We start from the raw sequence: 16,003 nt of genomic DNA on the forward strand, positions 1-16,003 counted from the left end.
GGGGAAAATGCTGGTAAGTGACTGACAAAGAACCCGAATAGACTAGATTGTCCATTGTCTTTACGGAACCACAAAACACAAAAAAAAGGAATATTCCGAGGAATATTCCGTGATCTGGGTCAAAACATGGTCACCCATGGTGCAACTTACATGGTAGAGCCTCAGGGTCATACTCAGGGTAGAGCTGCAGTAGTGGGGGCAATGGTGGGGGTCACCAACCCCGTTACATCGAATCGAATCAATATCTAAACATCGTTCGAATCGATTAATTATTTAACACTACGGTACACTAGGAGCATTGGAGTCCATGACAATATTTTAGGTTTTACGGTTTTCTAGAGGGTGCTAGTTTCCGACAATATTTTAGGTTTACGGTTTTCTAGAGGGTAGGTATAATATAGGTATATTGCTGAAGTGAATTTTATTGTCGTAATTTTATTAGAAATCAACCCTTAACGATTGTGCTATGCAGAAAATAGGTACCTATCACCTGTATGTAGAAGAAGAAATCGTCGAAATTTTCGTCGTGACCTTCACCAAAGCTAAGTACCAAAACTACTTGTAAGTTGTATGTACCTACTTAACTGTTAGTTGTATATGTGCCTGGATGCAAGCTGCACTGCACAGGACCGGTCTTTGTGGAAATCCTTGGGGGACGGACGCCTTTGTCCGGCAGTGGACGTCTTTCGGCTGAAACGAACAAACGAACGAACCTACTTAACTAACCCGTTCAATGTATGCTAGGTTTGCTTTTTAAAATCTGGTTACAAAAAACGCAATGGTACCAAATTAAGCATGATGACAATGATAAATAATTTATTAATCTTAATCAATCACTATTACCATAGGTATTATTACTCTGCTATTACTCTTAAGTCTTATCAAACTCATTCAACCTCAGCCAACTACGTTTTCACTCGTGGAAATAAATTCCAATCAACCAAGATCTCTCATTTGTAGGTACATTATGAAGTTGAGGGGTCTTAGTAAACTGGTCGTATAAAAACTGACACGTATTTTTTTTTCTTAAGGTAATTAAAAGGATTATGAATTTTTATTTACCTAAAGATGCTGACTGCAGTTGCAGCATAACTAGGTTTCAATCAAGAAAATTGACTCAATCGGGAATCGAACCTGGAGTTCATTGTGCTGAAAGCGATTGAACGTGCTATGTCGTATCTTGATAATATCGGGCTTTTTCAAATGATCAGGCTGTAAGCAATAACAAAATAAAGACCAAAGTTAGGCCTACCCTTGGCCTACCTAGGTAGGAAGTCAAGCTGGTAGGTTTATTGAAGAATACCTATCCCCATATTAGCGTGAAAAAACTGGAGTTCCAGTTTAACTTTACTTTTTCAAAATACCTATCTACCTAGCAAAAAGCCTAGCAATTAGTTTTTATTTTAATTAATAATAAGTAGGTGAGTAGGTATTTTATTAAGATTTTTCTTTGGCGTAGCGAGTCTTCTTAATCTTCTTATGCTTGACGACAATATTAAAGGGAAATTATTCTCTGAGAGCTAATCGGAAGTAACTTAAATAGATAAAACTATTTACTTAGGAGTGATCTTCTGAGACCCACTGATCCGTAAAATGGGCAAGTTTTTGAAAAAATTAGGCCATCGCCAGTCCAAAACGCCAATTTAACCAAAAAACCGCTAGGAGCAAAGTAGGTTAGAGGTGCTTACGTAAGCTTGTAATTGCATTATATACCTACCTACGTTCTCTTTACGTTCATAGTAAAATACCTAAACATTTGACATCTACTTTTTAGTAACGCTATCTCGCTCCCTCACTCTGGGGATTATTGTTCATGGAATGCGCGCGTCGGCTAGTCTCGCTACACGCGGCCGTAAGGAGCATAATTGAAAACAAGTTTGGTATAATAAACCTTATATGCCACAACATAAGGTCTGTTTTATTAATATTGTTAAGTTGAAACCACCTTACAGTAACGAGAACTGTGTAGCGAGACTAGTCATAGTGACTACTTTGTAAAAGTACATTCATAAATTATTATTAAGTTAGCGGTGTTTTAATTTTTAAATCAATTTCTGCAGTAGGCAGATAACTAGAGATGATTGGATTTTTAGATGACATAATAGAATGATTTTTCTGAGCACTTTCATGCAGTTTCTAGGTTCTAAACTATACCTAAATCAAAAGTCCTTGAGAAGTAGTCTCGTGGGGAGTGCGTCGACGTCATCGTAAGAACTTTTTGTAGGTATGTATAGCTGAAAGCAGCTGTTTGATTGGCTAACAAAGCCTCGTCGGCGGCCATTTTGTCGAGCTGAGTCACCAAAAGGTGAAAAATGTACATGAATTGATGCGCACTCCCCACGAGACTACATTACGGTATTGGGCATTTCCCTGAACAGAACACAAAATTTGGGTTTCATGTTCCTTACCTACCACAGCGTGTCTTGCTGAAATTATTTTTCCAAGTTATTGATAAGTTTATACAAATCAAAAAAGTACTGATAACAATATAATAATCACCGGAAAACAGTTTGAAAAAGTTTGTTTGCGGCTACAGTAAATAAACTTCAGTTTTCCGGCGGCAACCATCGACCCTCGTCACATGGTGGACGGATCCGAGTTTTGTGAAGACAGTGCAAAGTGTTTTCATGAAAAATAATTGTTATCAATCGAAACTGCTGCAACTGTCAAAACGGTGAAGTGATAAGTTTATGTCACGATCAGCAAGTGCGATTGTTTACGTGCATCGTCATGACTGAAAAGTGCTAGCGGATCGTCGCAGGATGTAGTCCTGAGTCGTGATGTCCTGTACTGCTACCGTGGAAGTGTCGTTTTGAAAGCAGCCTTGAAGAGTGCGTTTAACGCCGCCAACATGACGGACCCGACGGTCAAGGTGAAGACGGAGCGGCCCGATGAGGCCGAAATCAGGGAGTTGGCCGCCAAAATGGTGGAGGCCAACAAGGCGAAGGCGCTGGCGGCTTCGGTGGCGGCCGCTCGGCCTCCGCCCGGCGCGCTGGTGGGCGTGCCGCCGGCGGGCGCGGGAGGCCAAATGGGCATCCTGAACTTCCTGACGCGGAAGCCCGGCGCGCCCGCGGCGGCCGACGCGCGGCTGGCGCCCGACGCCGACAAGAAGAGCCCGACGCCCGACGAGGCCAGCTGGAAGGGCCACTTCGGCTGGGACATGCTGGGCAAGTGTCACATTCCCTACATCTACCGCTCCGGCGAGAAGTACGTGGCGGTCCGGATGGTGGAGATTAAACTCCTCAACAAGTACCTGAACTACCTTCACGCGGACATCTACTCGTGTACCTGCATCAGGAGCTACTACATCACGGAGGTGGAGTCGCGACTCCTGAACGAAATCAACAACAGGCATTGTGACGGCCAGTTTGGCCGGGAACCTTTCACTCAAAAGGACCTAGTGGTGCGGTTAATGGACGCGTATGAGTTTTACAATTTCCTAGATGTTTGTTATAATAAGTTATTAAGGGGCACAACTAACAATAAAGACAAGTGTGGGTTTATTCGTATAAATAAGGAATCTGTGGTTCCGTATACAGTGAGAGACAATCAAAAGTTTGTGCCGTTGTTCTATTTTGAAGGTGAAACTGACAATTTGAAATTAAAGGCTGATCAGTTGAAAGGCTGGGACTTATCGTACCTTAAGTTTTGTTGTAAAGTGCAGGGGATAAGGAACGAGTTGTTTGCTAGTGAGACGTGTTCAGTGATAAGTTTGTCAGACATTAAGAGCTACTTCCCTCCGGGGACGGAGTTCGAGGAGTACTGGCCCAACAAAGTGGTTGACTCACAGCTGCTTATCTCGGCAAAAGGTGAGCTTGAGTTTGTCATGTATTATCTATTTTATCAACTTGTTGTGGAGTTCATAAATAACATTCAAAACTTTTTTAAATGGCAGCAGTTGGTGGAAACTGATGTTTTAAATTTTGTTTTGGCTTTAGAATAATGCAGTAAGTAACCGTTCTTTCAAAAGTTGTTTCTTGCTTGATCCTAAATTTTCTGTTTTAATTTAATAGCATTTAAAGGTGGATTATGGGTTTATTCATTCCAAACGATAATATTTATGTGTGTAACTTTCATGAAACTTACCGCAGCACCTTTTTTTTTATTGTTTACCATAATTCATTAAGTATTTTGTATGAGCTTTTCTAAGTACTTAAACCTAAAGAAAATCAAGCTGCGTAGGTAGGCATTCTACACTTTTTGGCTATAAACTCAATTAAATAAATATGCAATAAAATTGGAACTAATATTGGAAGTCCAATAAGCCAAAATCTCAATGTTTATGAGAAATGTGCAATGTTGGTGCAAACAGGATAATCAAATGCAATTCATCCAAACTTTCCTTGGTAAATTAATTAGGTACATTATGGCTAAAAATATCAGACTATGCTAAAATGCCAATACAAAACTGAAATGGATATTTAAAATCCACACTAGTTGGCAGACACCTATTTATGTTTTTTCTCATAATCTCTTTGTAGGTCAAGGCAAAATAATTGCATGAAGGTTTTTGCTACCTTAACACCTGCAACTAAATGTAGACCTTAGCAGCCTTACTATAAGTATACTTTTTCATTGACCCACATTAGGTAGTTTCTGGGCTAAGTTCTCAACTCAAATGACTGTAAGGCCTCAGCCTCGAACTTAGCGGGCAGCGGGGCGGCGGCGGCGGCGGCGCGGAAGCGGCAGGATCTTATGCGTAAAATCAAATGGACCGGTTCTCGAAAACAGCGGCGCGGCAGCGGGGCGGCAGCGGGCAACGAGCGGGCAGCGGCGAGGGAGCGGGCATCGAGCGGGGAGCGCACTCCTTCTTTTGCCCACAATAAATCGAGCGTTAGGAATAAATTTGAATCGAAATAAAATTGTCGCCGTTGTTCAGACATTTCGTTTGCGAATTAAAACAAATATCTCGACAACACAACCCCGAACACAACACTTCGCCGCTAAAGCGCCGCGCGAGCTGCCCGCTGGTTTCGAGAACGGGTCTGCGTTACCCGCCCCGCTCCCGCGCCGCCGCCGCCGCCGCCCCGCTGCCCGCTAAGTTCGAGGCTGAGGCCTAAAAGGCTAAGAGATAATGTTTAAAAATGTCTAGATCTTTATTCTGTTTCTAAAATCATATTTTATTTTAATTAAACTTTTTTTAAGTCATTATTCAGACTATTTAACCCCTTTACTGAAGTTTACTGATAATGGCTGAATTGTTGCCACCATCATTTGAACTTTATTGAGATGAGATAAGGTTTAAAATTAAAACTAATGAAAAATAATCTTCTCTTAATTTATACAGCTTAATTAATAGTACAGTAGTATTTTTTACATTAAAACTTCTAAATGTAATGAGTAAAATATTGGGTAATTTGTAAATTTAATTATTTATTCAAAACTAGCTTTCCGCCCGCGGCTTCACCCGCGTGGAATTTTGTCTGTCACAGAAAAACTTTATCGCGCGCGTCCCTGTTTCAAAAACCGGGATAAAAACTATCCTATGTTCTTTCCCGGGACTCAAACTATCTCTATGCCAAATTTCATCAAAATCGGTTGCGAGGTTTAAGCGGGAAAGCGTAACAGACAGACAGACAGACAGACAGAGTTACTTTCGCATTTATAATATTATAGTTGGGATAACAGAAACATTATAATTAGGTATAATTACCACCTAGAAAACTCTTTGGCGCGCTTTTTTGCAAACAAGTTTATAGTGAACAGCCACTTTTGGGTACTTGCTTGACCTTTCTGAACACTTACGTTTACTTCCAGTCTAGGTATTTTAATCGTTTAGTAGATTTAAAGTAAGTAAAGTAAAGTAATAAAGTCTTTATTGTGTATGAACAAAGGTTACAAGATTTGGAACATAAATCTGTCTGTGTGTGAAATATTTTCAATAAATTGTTTCATATTTAAAGCATTCATAGTTGAACATGTATACCTTGTAAGAACAGGATGTTTCACTTGAAAAAAGTGATTTATTGAAAGAGTGAAAACATAAAAATATATTCTGATTTGCACCACAATATTAATGTCGCACAATAAACGATAGGTCGTGGACATTAATCATTTTCAAGTTAAAGATCCTGTTCTACTCAGATACAAATTACAAACGCGGGAAACTGCGGTGCACCTATGTGTAGATTGACTCAATGTTAGCTATGTGTCAAAGGTTCAGTCGCCGGCGGCGGGCAATGGACGCGGGCGCCGCCCGTGCCGCCCCCAGGAGGCGTCGGCGGTGTGGGCGTGGGCGTGGGAAGCGCTGCAAGCATGGGCGTCGGGACGGCGTCCACGCGTGGGCGCCGGCCGGGCTCCCAACGACACTCCCCGGCCTCGGCCGCCATGCAAATGCCCCACGCGGCTAGCATATCCGCTGCAGCAGTACAAGCCCTGGCCAACGGCTGGAGCCTCCCCGGGACCCTCACTCAAGCGCAAACGCAGCACGTGTTGCGGCTTGCTCAGGTACATTGACGAGTTGTTGATGTTGGCAACGGCACACGCCGGTTTTAGAGCTCATTGTAGCTTAGCTAGCCTCATATCACGCACCTGATGCTTATCGAAGTCATTAAGCCGAAAGTGCAGCAGGCTGTCCGCAACTGTCGAACGCCAAAGTCACCACTGCTGCCTTTCTTCACTTGGCATTACTCACGTGGCTCAGGTAAATACCGACAGATTAGCTTGTTATTAGAGAAATGCGATCTGACATACGACGATAGAGCTGTCTCTATCATCTGGAATGATTCGGAGATACAACTTACGATGACGATGCTCTGACAACAGTTTTTACAACTTTTTGTTAAAGTCTGCCTATCCTAATATCCTACTAATTGAAGCGACGACATTCGCAGTCACTTTGCAGTACTGAATAACTTACATTTATTAAAGGGTCTGGCTCGTCGGCGATTGCCCAACTGATAATAATGATTCTTATCCTCCTAAAGCCCGCGGTCTGTGAGCACGTAGAATTTTTTCCAATGACCCCAAGCGACCCATCCTTATCGCTCGCGCGTAATTATATTTAACCGCCTCTGTGGTCTAGTGGTACCACCACCTGCTTCAGACGCAGAGGTCCCGGGTTCGATTCCCAGTGGGGGCAGATTTTTCTGTTCGGTTTGGTTGGTGGTAGGGCTTGTTCTAAGTCCGCCTGGCTAGCTACCACCATCTTACCTAAGTCTGTCGCCATAACAACAGTGTTAACAGCATTGTTGTGTTTCAGCAGTTAGAGGTAAGATAGCCAGTTCCTCGGTGGTTAAGGATTCCGGGTGAAGCTCGCTTCCACCTTCGGCCTGATCGTCACACCATCAGATGAGATACAGGCCAAGAGCTTCCTCTTTGTGGATAAAAAAAAAAAAATATTACTGTCGCGACTGTGCGAGCGCGACAGCAATATAAGTACGCGCGAGCGATAAGGATGGGTCGCTTGGGGTCATTGGACAAAATTCTACATGCTCGCAGACCAAACTATACCCTAAACTACATCTATCTATGTTAGATATTAATGGTCGGGGTTTCCCCACAGGCGCAAGTGGCAGCGCAGGCACAGGCGGCGGCGCGGTACAGCAACGCGGCCATCGCCGCCGCCGCCGCCATGCCACAGCACCGCTCGCAACACCAAAGGAATAACCAGGTACCTACTAAACAATTACTATACTGATGCTGCTTATTAAATAACTGCTGTTACAATAGGTACTATCGGCCACAGCTACCCATTTCTGGTCATATTGTCTCGTTCTATCGTAGAGTCACCATTTGACTGCTTATTAAATAACTGCTGTTACAGTAGATACTATCGGCCACAGCTACCCATTTCCGGTCATATTGTCTCGTTCTATCGCAGTCACCATTTGATGAGAGCGAGAGAAAAAACGGAAATGGGTAGCTGGACATAATAAAATAAATATATTTTTCTCTCACTCCGCCGCGGTGGATAAGTCGTAATTTAATTTTTCTCCAGTTGGAGATGTATGATCAAGTTTTGGATTAACATCATCATAATTATTCATAATAGTAGTAGTTTTTTGGGTGCCCCGACATGTGCGAATGAAATCGCGGGGTTGGTTAGTTACTGTATTCAAAAGGCTAGGCTAATCTTGCCTTTTCTCAACGTATTATTTCTTTATGTAAATCTGCTAGGAATATTGGTCTACACTTTATTTTTAAGTAGGCCACTGTTATGTGAAGTATCTATCTATAACAAGAATGACTTGACCAATTTTGAATTTTATTGCATCACCTCCATACATGAAGATATAGATAAAAGTAGACACGTATTTATCTTATTTATTTATGTAACTATGTCGATCATCTGTGTGATTTCTTTTTGTTCATTATGCGGTGTTTAATGTATACTATTCTCGTTAGGTAATTAACACTTCAAACGCCGCTAATAACGCGTTAATAACGTGATAAGTATCTCGCCAAACACAGTTTCTTTATTTGTATTGCATCGGTATGTTGACTAATGCCGGTCCTCATCTCAGCTACGGCACCCATTTGGTATTATAGCGGCACGTAAACCATATTTGTGTTATCGTTTATTTCAGTTTCCGAACAGTGCAATAACAATGGCGATGGGCCAGCAGCACCCTCCACCTCTGGTGAGGAGCTCAGCCAACACATCGACAATGAAGTGAGCATCTTTTTCAATCAAGTTTCTGTAAAGCCCGGTCTGTGAGCACGTAGAATTTTGTCCAATGACCCCAAGCTACCCATCCTTATCGCTCACGCGTGATTATATTGCTGTCGCGACTGTGCGACGGGCGCTCGCAGTAAGTGTGCGAGCGCGACAGCAACATAATTACGCGCGAGCGATAAGGATGGGTAGCTTGGGGTCATTGGACAAAATTCTACGTGCTCACAGACCAGACTATAGTCCACTGGAGAACAGCTTTTATTAGCGAACTTGGCTCAGACCCGCTACCGTGCGCGTTTGAGTCAAGTGACCTTTCTTTTACTCTATTTTTGTGAGTTATGATTACCTACTTAAATGCTACATTTTTATTTTGTAAAGAAATAATAATAGCTGTTCTCAAAGTATTTGGTGTAACGTTAGTACCTTCCACTCGCCATTGTCTTGACACTGTTTATGGCTTCCATAAAACTAGTGTTAACTTTTATTTCCAATCACCATATTTTTCTAAAAAACTGTTTGATTTCCAGATATATTTTAATCTATTGGCTATCATATTATTGTGATGTTCTTACATTTATTATGTATATTATTTTATTTGGCTTTTATAAGAAAAAAAAAACGGGTTTATGTATTTTCTAAGCAGTCTTAATTTATCATCACCATTATCTAAATTAGAGGACAAAGAATAATTTTGTATTTTTATTAGGAAAGTCTAAATGAAATATGTAGGTTCATTATTGTTGAATTAGACGAAATAGAATAAGAGGTGACTGAAAAAAGACTGCCATATCAGGACTACAGGAGTCTGAAACCGTGGATTCTCTCACACGGACGATCAAAGCACAAAGTCACGGTATCTCACAGTTCTAATAGGATTATCGAGGTACCTACAATGCATAGAAGCTTTAGAACTAATCTGATAGAAAATATAAATCAGATTAGTATAAAGAAACGGGTTTTTAGGTTTACTAAGTAACAGAAACGCGTCATTTGAATGTTTGACGTAAAAAAGTAAAGTACTTAATTATATGACAAAATTACCCCATATTGTTCAAGATGGAACATAGGCCTTCCATCAGACCTAACTGACTTCAGGGTGTTTCGCTTACATTGCGGGGTATTTTCTCAGCTTGCAAAACTTCAGTCACAGTGCCTCGTGTGCTTAGACCTATAGCATAGTGTGTGTGAACTTGCAGTGAATCTGTTGTGTTTTACCAGCAGCGTGCCGTCGCAGGTGACTGGGACAATGAATGGCCACTCAACCTCTCACTCCGTCGACAGCCGCAAAAGGCTTACAGCGATACCAGATATTCACATTACTGGCAACCATACGCCGTATAAGGTGAGCTAAAGCGTCTTCCCTATTTTGTTTTCTATTCCTTACTTTTGTTTTTCTTTCGTTCTCTCGATGAGGTTTTTCTCTTTTTTTCTTCTTTTTTATTTCTGTTGTGCCTGTGTGTGTGTGGTTTTCTATCTTGTATGATAAGTGGTGTTGGGCTCGTCTTCATAACATTGACATCCTTGATTTATTTACGTTAACTCCCAATTTTGCGTCACCTCGCTTCTTCTGCTTGCTCTAAGCGCATTTTCATCAAAAGCATTCGTTAACTGCCGTTAAAAAAACGAGAACATACCAGAATAAATTGAAAATCTTGGCATCGAGTATCATCGAGCCTTAGTTGACCAAAATTACTAGGCAACCTAAAAATGACCTTGAGTAATGATAATGGATACGCAAAGTCCCTAATGCTGGCAATCGATGTCGAGCCACGTGAGGGTGACCTTGAACCACTACCCACGGCTTCTAGTGGGTTATAACGAATTGAGGATATTTAATGGCCTAAACACTCGAAACCGAGAACATGCTATGCATTCGAATGCAATTGATGAGAATGCAGTAGCTTATATGAAACTTTGGAAAGAATGCACATCAATGAGAGACTGCGTGTGTTTGAATAGACCTGCACAATTTTAACTGCGACACTTAATTGTTATCCTGATTGGCCAATGACGTAGGTACTTACATACATTTAGCATTAAAAGTTACAAAAACAAGTAACAATTACCTACGTCATAAAAACTGAACTTTGAAACGTGATTAGTCTATTTTTTTTTCGATTACTGCTACTTACTTGTAGTACTTTGGAAAATACGCCTTTAAAATTCTGGTTAATTATATCGTCTTAGGTTGAAGGTTAAAACTTTCGCTTGTTATCAAGTCTGAAATACTGTTTTTTTGTCTATATCGTATACACCACTCTGAAAAGTATGATGCATTGGAGATCCATTCTCTCGCCCCCACCTGCAACTCCTGTGTAGCCAGGATCTACAGCTCAATAAAACTTGACAGCGACTAACTAGCGTTCTATTTCAGGTTCAGAAAGCGTTAGTGGAGAACACCATGGTGCCGTGCATCAACGCCAAGCCCTACCAGTACACCGAGCTACTCATGACGCTGCCCGACCTGGCCAGCCATTTCTTCCCGCGCGTGTCGCTCACCACCTGCCGCGCCATGCTCGACGCGCTCGGCCTCACGCTCTTCCGCCCCAACCAGTCAGTACCCACACTAGCAGTACAGTACACAGTCACCGGCTGTACAGTACACGGTCACCGGTCGTTCATGACGCTGCCCGACCTGGCCAGCCACTTCTTCCCGCGCGTGTCGCTCACCACCTGCCGCGCCATGCTCGACGCGCTCGGCCTCACGCTCTTCCGCCCCAACCAGTCAGTACCCGCACTAGCAGTACAGTACACAGTCACTAGCAGTACAGTACACAGTCACTAGCAGTACAGTACACGGTCACCGGCCGCTCATGACGCTGCCCGACCTGGCCAGCCACTTCTTCCCGCGCGTGTCGCTCACCACCTGCCGCGCCATGCTCGACGCGCTCGGCCTCACGCTCTTCCGCCCCAACCAGTCAGTACCCGCACTAGCAGTACAGTACACAGTCACCGGCGGTACAGTACACGGTCACCGGCCACTCATGACGCTGCCCGACCTGGCCAGCCACTTCTTCCCGCGCGTGTCGCTCACCACCTGCCGCGCCATGCTCGACGCGCTCGGCCTCACGCTCTTCCGCCCCAACCAGTCAGTACCCGCACTAGCAGTACAGTACACAGTCACTAGCAGTACAGTACACGGTCACCGGCCGCTCATGACGCTGCCCGACCTGGCCAGCCACTTCTTCCCGCGCGTGTCGCTCACCACCTGCCGCGCCATGCTCGACGCGCTCGGCCTCACGCTCTTCCGCCCCAACCAGTCAGTACCCGCACTAGCAGTACAGTACACGGTCACCGGCGGTACAGTACACGGTCACCGTTCGCTCATGACGCTGCCCGACCTGCTGCCGACTGCTGCACTTCTCTAGCAATACAGTACACAATCACTATCAATACAGTACAGTCACTATCAGTAGAGTACCTACATAATCATTACTAATGATTCATTAGCAGTACTGTTGGGCTGAGTGTGAGTTTACATAAAAATGTATGATAGTTTTTTAACGTTTCCCGCTAGGGGCGCTGTACAATCCGCATACATTTAATGTCACTCACATTAGGTTCTTGTGTATCATGTATCTTGCTCCTAGTAGTACAAAACGCTGTCAATAGGATTTATAGGATTACAGGACTACTACATAATAATATTATTATTATGCAATAAACATAAAAAAAATCCCACCACTATTAGCAGTAGGTACTAAAGTAGTAGGTTTCGATATTCTAAAGCTGGCATTCTATTCCAGAACCCAACTGCAAGTGCTCCGCAACTCTGGCAAGTGCAAATCGGCGGCCGCCGGCGAGAACGGCATGGCGCTCGTTCAGATCCGTGACGTCATGCAGCACATGCCGCAGTTCAAGTACATGCTGCGGTCCGGGCTGGCCGCCGACGACTCCCCGCTGGCGCCGCTGGCACCACGCCCCGCCCACGCCCACGCCCAGTCCCACGCCCCGCCCCACGCCAAGCGAGCGCGCGCCAACTGAGAGACGAGCCCACGTGATCAAGCGCTTCAGGATCATGATTACTGCCTTCGCGCGCCGCCTGTTCAACTGCAGTCCCCTGAGGTCAAAGTCAAACTCAAAGTCAAAATTTCTTTATTTCGTTTAGACCAGTGTTTTTCAACCTGTGGGTCGCGACCCCCTGGGGGGCCGTGAAGCCTTTATAAGGGGGTCGCGAGAGGTCTTAAAAACTACCTCAGTAAAAAAACATTATCTTTATCCGAAATCTAATTATGCAAATGCATAAAAAAATGTTGTATTTGATTGCAAGCAAGTGCTGAGAAGAAGCGCCGCAACAAACTTACCTACTGCTGCACCGGCAGAGGGCCGTAAGGATCGTATCTCACGTGACCGTGTCGCATCACAATAAAGCTAATTGGAAACTGTGGCTGGAGCGCTCTTAATGGCTGTACACTACACCACGTGCACTACGAGATTACGCATTACGCATTACGAGAACATGATCACCAACTGAACCGCACTACCCCACGGCTGCATCTCGCGGCAGAGGGCCGTAAGGGTCGTATCTCACGTGACCGTGCCGCGTCACAAAGCAGCTGATTGAAAACCGGGGAGTGCTGTTAACGGCTGCACACCACGTGATTGTGCATTACGAGAACACGAGTACTGCCTGTGCGAAATCTACTGAACCGCACTACCCGCGACAGAGGGCCGTAACGCTTCACGTGATTACACGCAGCTGAACCTACTACACATCACGAAAATACGGCCCAATGCGCGCACCATCTAAAACAGTTCGCCAGTGGATTGAATCCCCGGGCAGCTGCAGTGCTATAATAACGATGTGGTCGTGCTGCTTTACAATAGTATACAATCCGGCGCGTGCGCCTAAACCGCACAATTTAAGTTGGCTACAGAAGGAACCCTAGTGATCTGATAAGAAGGATATGAAAAGGCGTTATTTATTACATAGTGTGGCAGGTGTCGTGGCGAATAATAAGAACTAAAATAACATCCATGACTGGAGTGTCCTCATAATCAGCTGTCAAGTTATATGTTCTGTATAGTTTAAAAATTGGACTATCTGACAAACATTGAACTTTCTACATAGGTGTAGTAAAAATATTTTCCACTAATGAAAGACTTAGCAAATTGTAATGTAAATGTGAAATCGTCAGATATAGATGTGCTTCCGTAGCTGTGAATATCACAAGTGATCCTTATCAATGTTAGAGGTATCGTGTCGGCCGTCTCTGGCTGAGTGTTGCACGGGCTACCATAGTGTTAATGTCAATTTTCACAATGCTGTACAAAATGTATGATACCTTAATGTAAATGGGAAGATCTAATTTATATGATCAATGATAACTATTTAATAGAAGACTGAGATTTTATTTTAAATTATTTTGTAATCAAAAAAAGTATAGAAAGTTGTGAATGCTAATATTTTAGTTCAATAATATCAGAGTGTTTCGATGGTACAGAGTTTCTTTGAGTAAGTCTTGGCATTGTATGTACAATATTTTGTAAATAGGTAGATGTGCGTGTAAAGTTAAACTGCATTTTCACAGTAATGTGATTTCAAGCAATACATTTGATATGTACCTATTGTAAAATAACTCTTAAATTTTAGTGTACTAAAAATAAGTATTATTTTCGAATTCTTAAGACGCTTATAAATTATCATCACAATTTTAATAAGTCTTCAATTAAGTCACAAGTATGTAGGCGAATATTAGGATACTTTATATTATTTGAGCTACATCGAAAACTTATCTATACTGATTGGCCATAACGTGATCACTTGCTGCTTGATACAATTATTTTAACTCATTATCTAAAAAGATTTAGATTTGAGACATACCAGTGACAAAACAATTAGTTGAACTAATGATAATTTAGCTATCATTTTGAAAGGAAATTTGTTCCTGATACACTTTTTCTGTGAATGTATACGCTAGACAAAGTCTACAAAACTGTAAAACAGATCAAATGCCGAAGTTTATGTAAGTTCAAAAATTATAAATTTTGGCTACTTGAGCTTCGGCTTGTGGATATACAGGGAGTCTGGTCGCACGACGTGTGGAGAATTGAACAAAGATTTTTTAATTAATTAACGAAATTAAAATTGTCTTCATCTTTTAAGAAATAAAATTTATACTTTATATTGTTAGGATCATCTTTATGCATGTCTGTCGTTCGACCAGTCAACCTGTATTTTTAGTGTTAATTTAGAATTTATGTTCTACTTTCGATAATTAAGTATCTTAAAACTAAAACACTTTGGACTGCCCATGTAATTCTAAAAATGTGGAATCGAAAATTTTCCATACTTTTGATACAAAGAAGTGTTTTGTAAAAATGTAACTGAATATTTTCGTCGTTTGGAAATGCTTGCTTACTTAATTTGTTCTTCAGGTGATGTCCCTAACATTTTGTAGCAGTATTTGAATGTTGGACATTACTTGTGGTTATTTTCTATGGTTCATCAAATCTTGATACAGTCTGTTCTTTTTTCTAAAATTAATTTATGATTGTTTAGACAACAATTAAAATCTCATTGTAACAAATTGAGGGTACTTTTGTTGGATAGACTACGAATTTCAAACACGTTGTACTTGTTTTCTTAATTCCTAACATTAGTACTGTGAATCGGGAATCCAACGTACTTGACAATGGCTATGTATAGCGAAAATGCAAATTTATTTTATTTAATCCTTTTGTAAATTTTATAATCGCTGATTAGGCCTCTAGAGTTGCTATACAATCAAAATTTTAGATGTAACATTTATTGTATGCAGAGCTGTGTACGCGTGGTATGTTAATTTATTTATGACATAGCTGTAAGTAACAGGATATAAAATTACACACACCGGCAGATTTAGCGGAACGCAAAAAAAAGTATGAAAATAAGGAAAATTACTACTGATCTATGAAATATTTATTATACAAAATAAAGAGATAATTAAAATAAAATAAAATAACATATATTTTTTAAATATTTAGTCGTTTTTATTTAATAAAAAATCATCGAAACGAAATTTCACTTTTTCAGTTTTGAACAAAAATTAGAAATTGTGGCCAGATTAAAAATTAGGGTAGCTTATCACTATCCAAATGAATGAATTAATGATGGGTATTTCCCCCTCTTGCTCTGATGATGGTTTCCATTCATCTGAGCATGCTGCAGTTAATGATATGAAGGGTATTTTGGGGCAATGTCTGCCATTCCTCTAGTAACGCGTTTCTCAACACCACCGGTGGTATTCTGAGTTTAACACATCTTTTAAGAAAGTCCAAGACATGCTCTATAGGATTCTTGTCTAGGGATCTTGCCAGCCACTGCATCATGGGTATATCCAAATGGTTTAGATGTGCCTGTACTGAGCGAGCACTGTGAAAACGAACATTATCGTGAATTAAACT

The 16,003-nt window shown here is 41.8% G+C and overlaps 1 protein-coding gene across 2 annotated transcripts; it reads left to right on the forward strand.

Annotated features, from left to right (window-relative positions):
- Positions 1–2,327: 2,327 nt before the first annotated feature.
- On the forward strand, positions 2,328–15,424 carry LOC114355413 (uncharacterized). 2 transcript variants are annotated; one of them, XM_028308257.1, is made up of 7 exons: positions 2,328–3,809; positions 6,158–6,447; positions 7,505–7,612; positions 8,529–8,614; positions 9,839–9,959; positions 10,992–11,170; positions 12,364–15,424. In XM_028308257.1, exons 1-7 carry the CDS (start codon positions 2,852–2,854, stop codon positions 12,599–12,601), a joined length of 1,980 nt encoding a protein of 659 aa, XP_028164058.1. In that variant the 5' UTR covers positions 2,328–2,851; the 3' UTR covers positions 12,602–15,424. The 2 variants fall into 2 exon arrangements, with proteins under 2 accessions (XP_028164058.1, XP_028164051.1); XM_028308250.1 differs by having other exon boundaries at positions 2,330–3,809; positions 9,836–9,959.
- The last annotated feature ends 579 nt before the right edge of the window (positions 15,425–16,003 follow it).

Source organism: Ostrinia furnacalis, unplaced genomic scaffold (genome assembly GCF_004193835.3).
Source record: "Ostrinia furnacalis isolate ACB-3 unplaced genomic scaffold, ASM419383v2 OfSCF0197, whole genome shotgun sequence".
Lineage (NCBI taxonomy): Eukaryota > Metazoa > Arthropoda > Insecta > Lepidoptera > Crambidae > Ostrinia > Ostrinia furnacalis.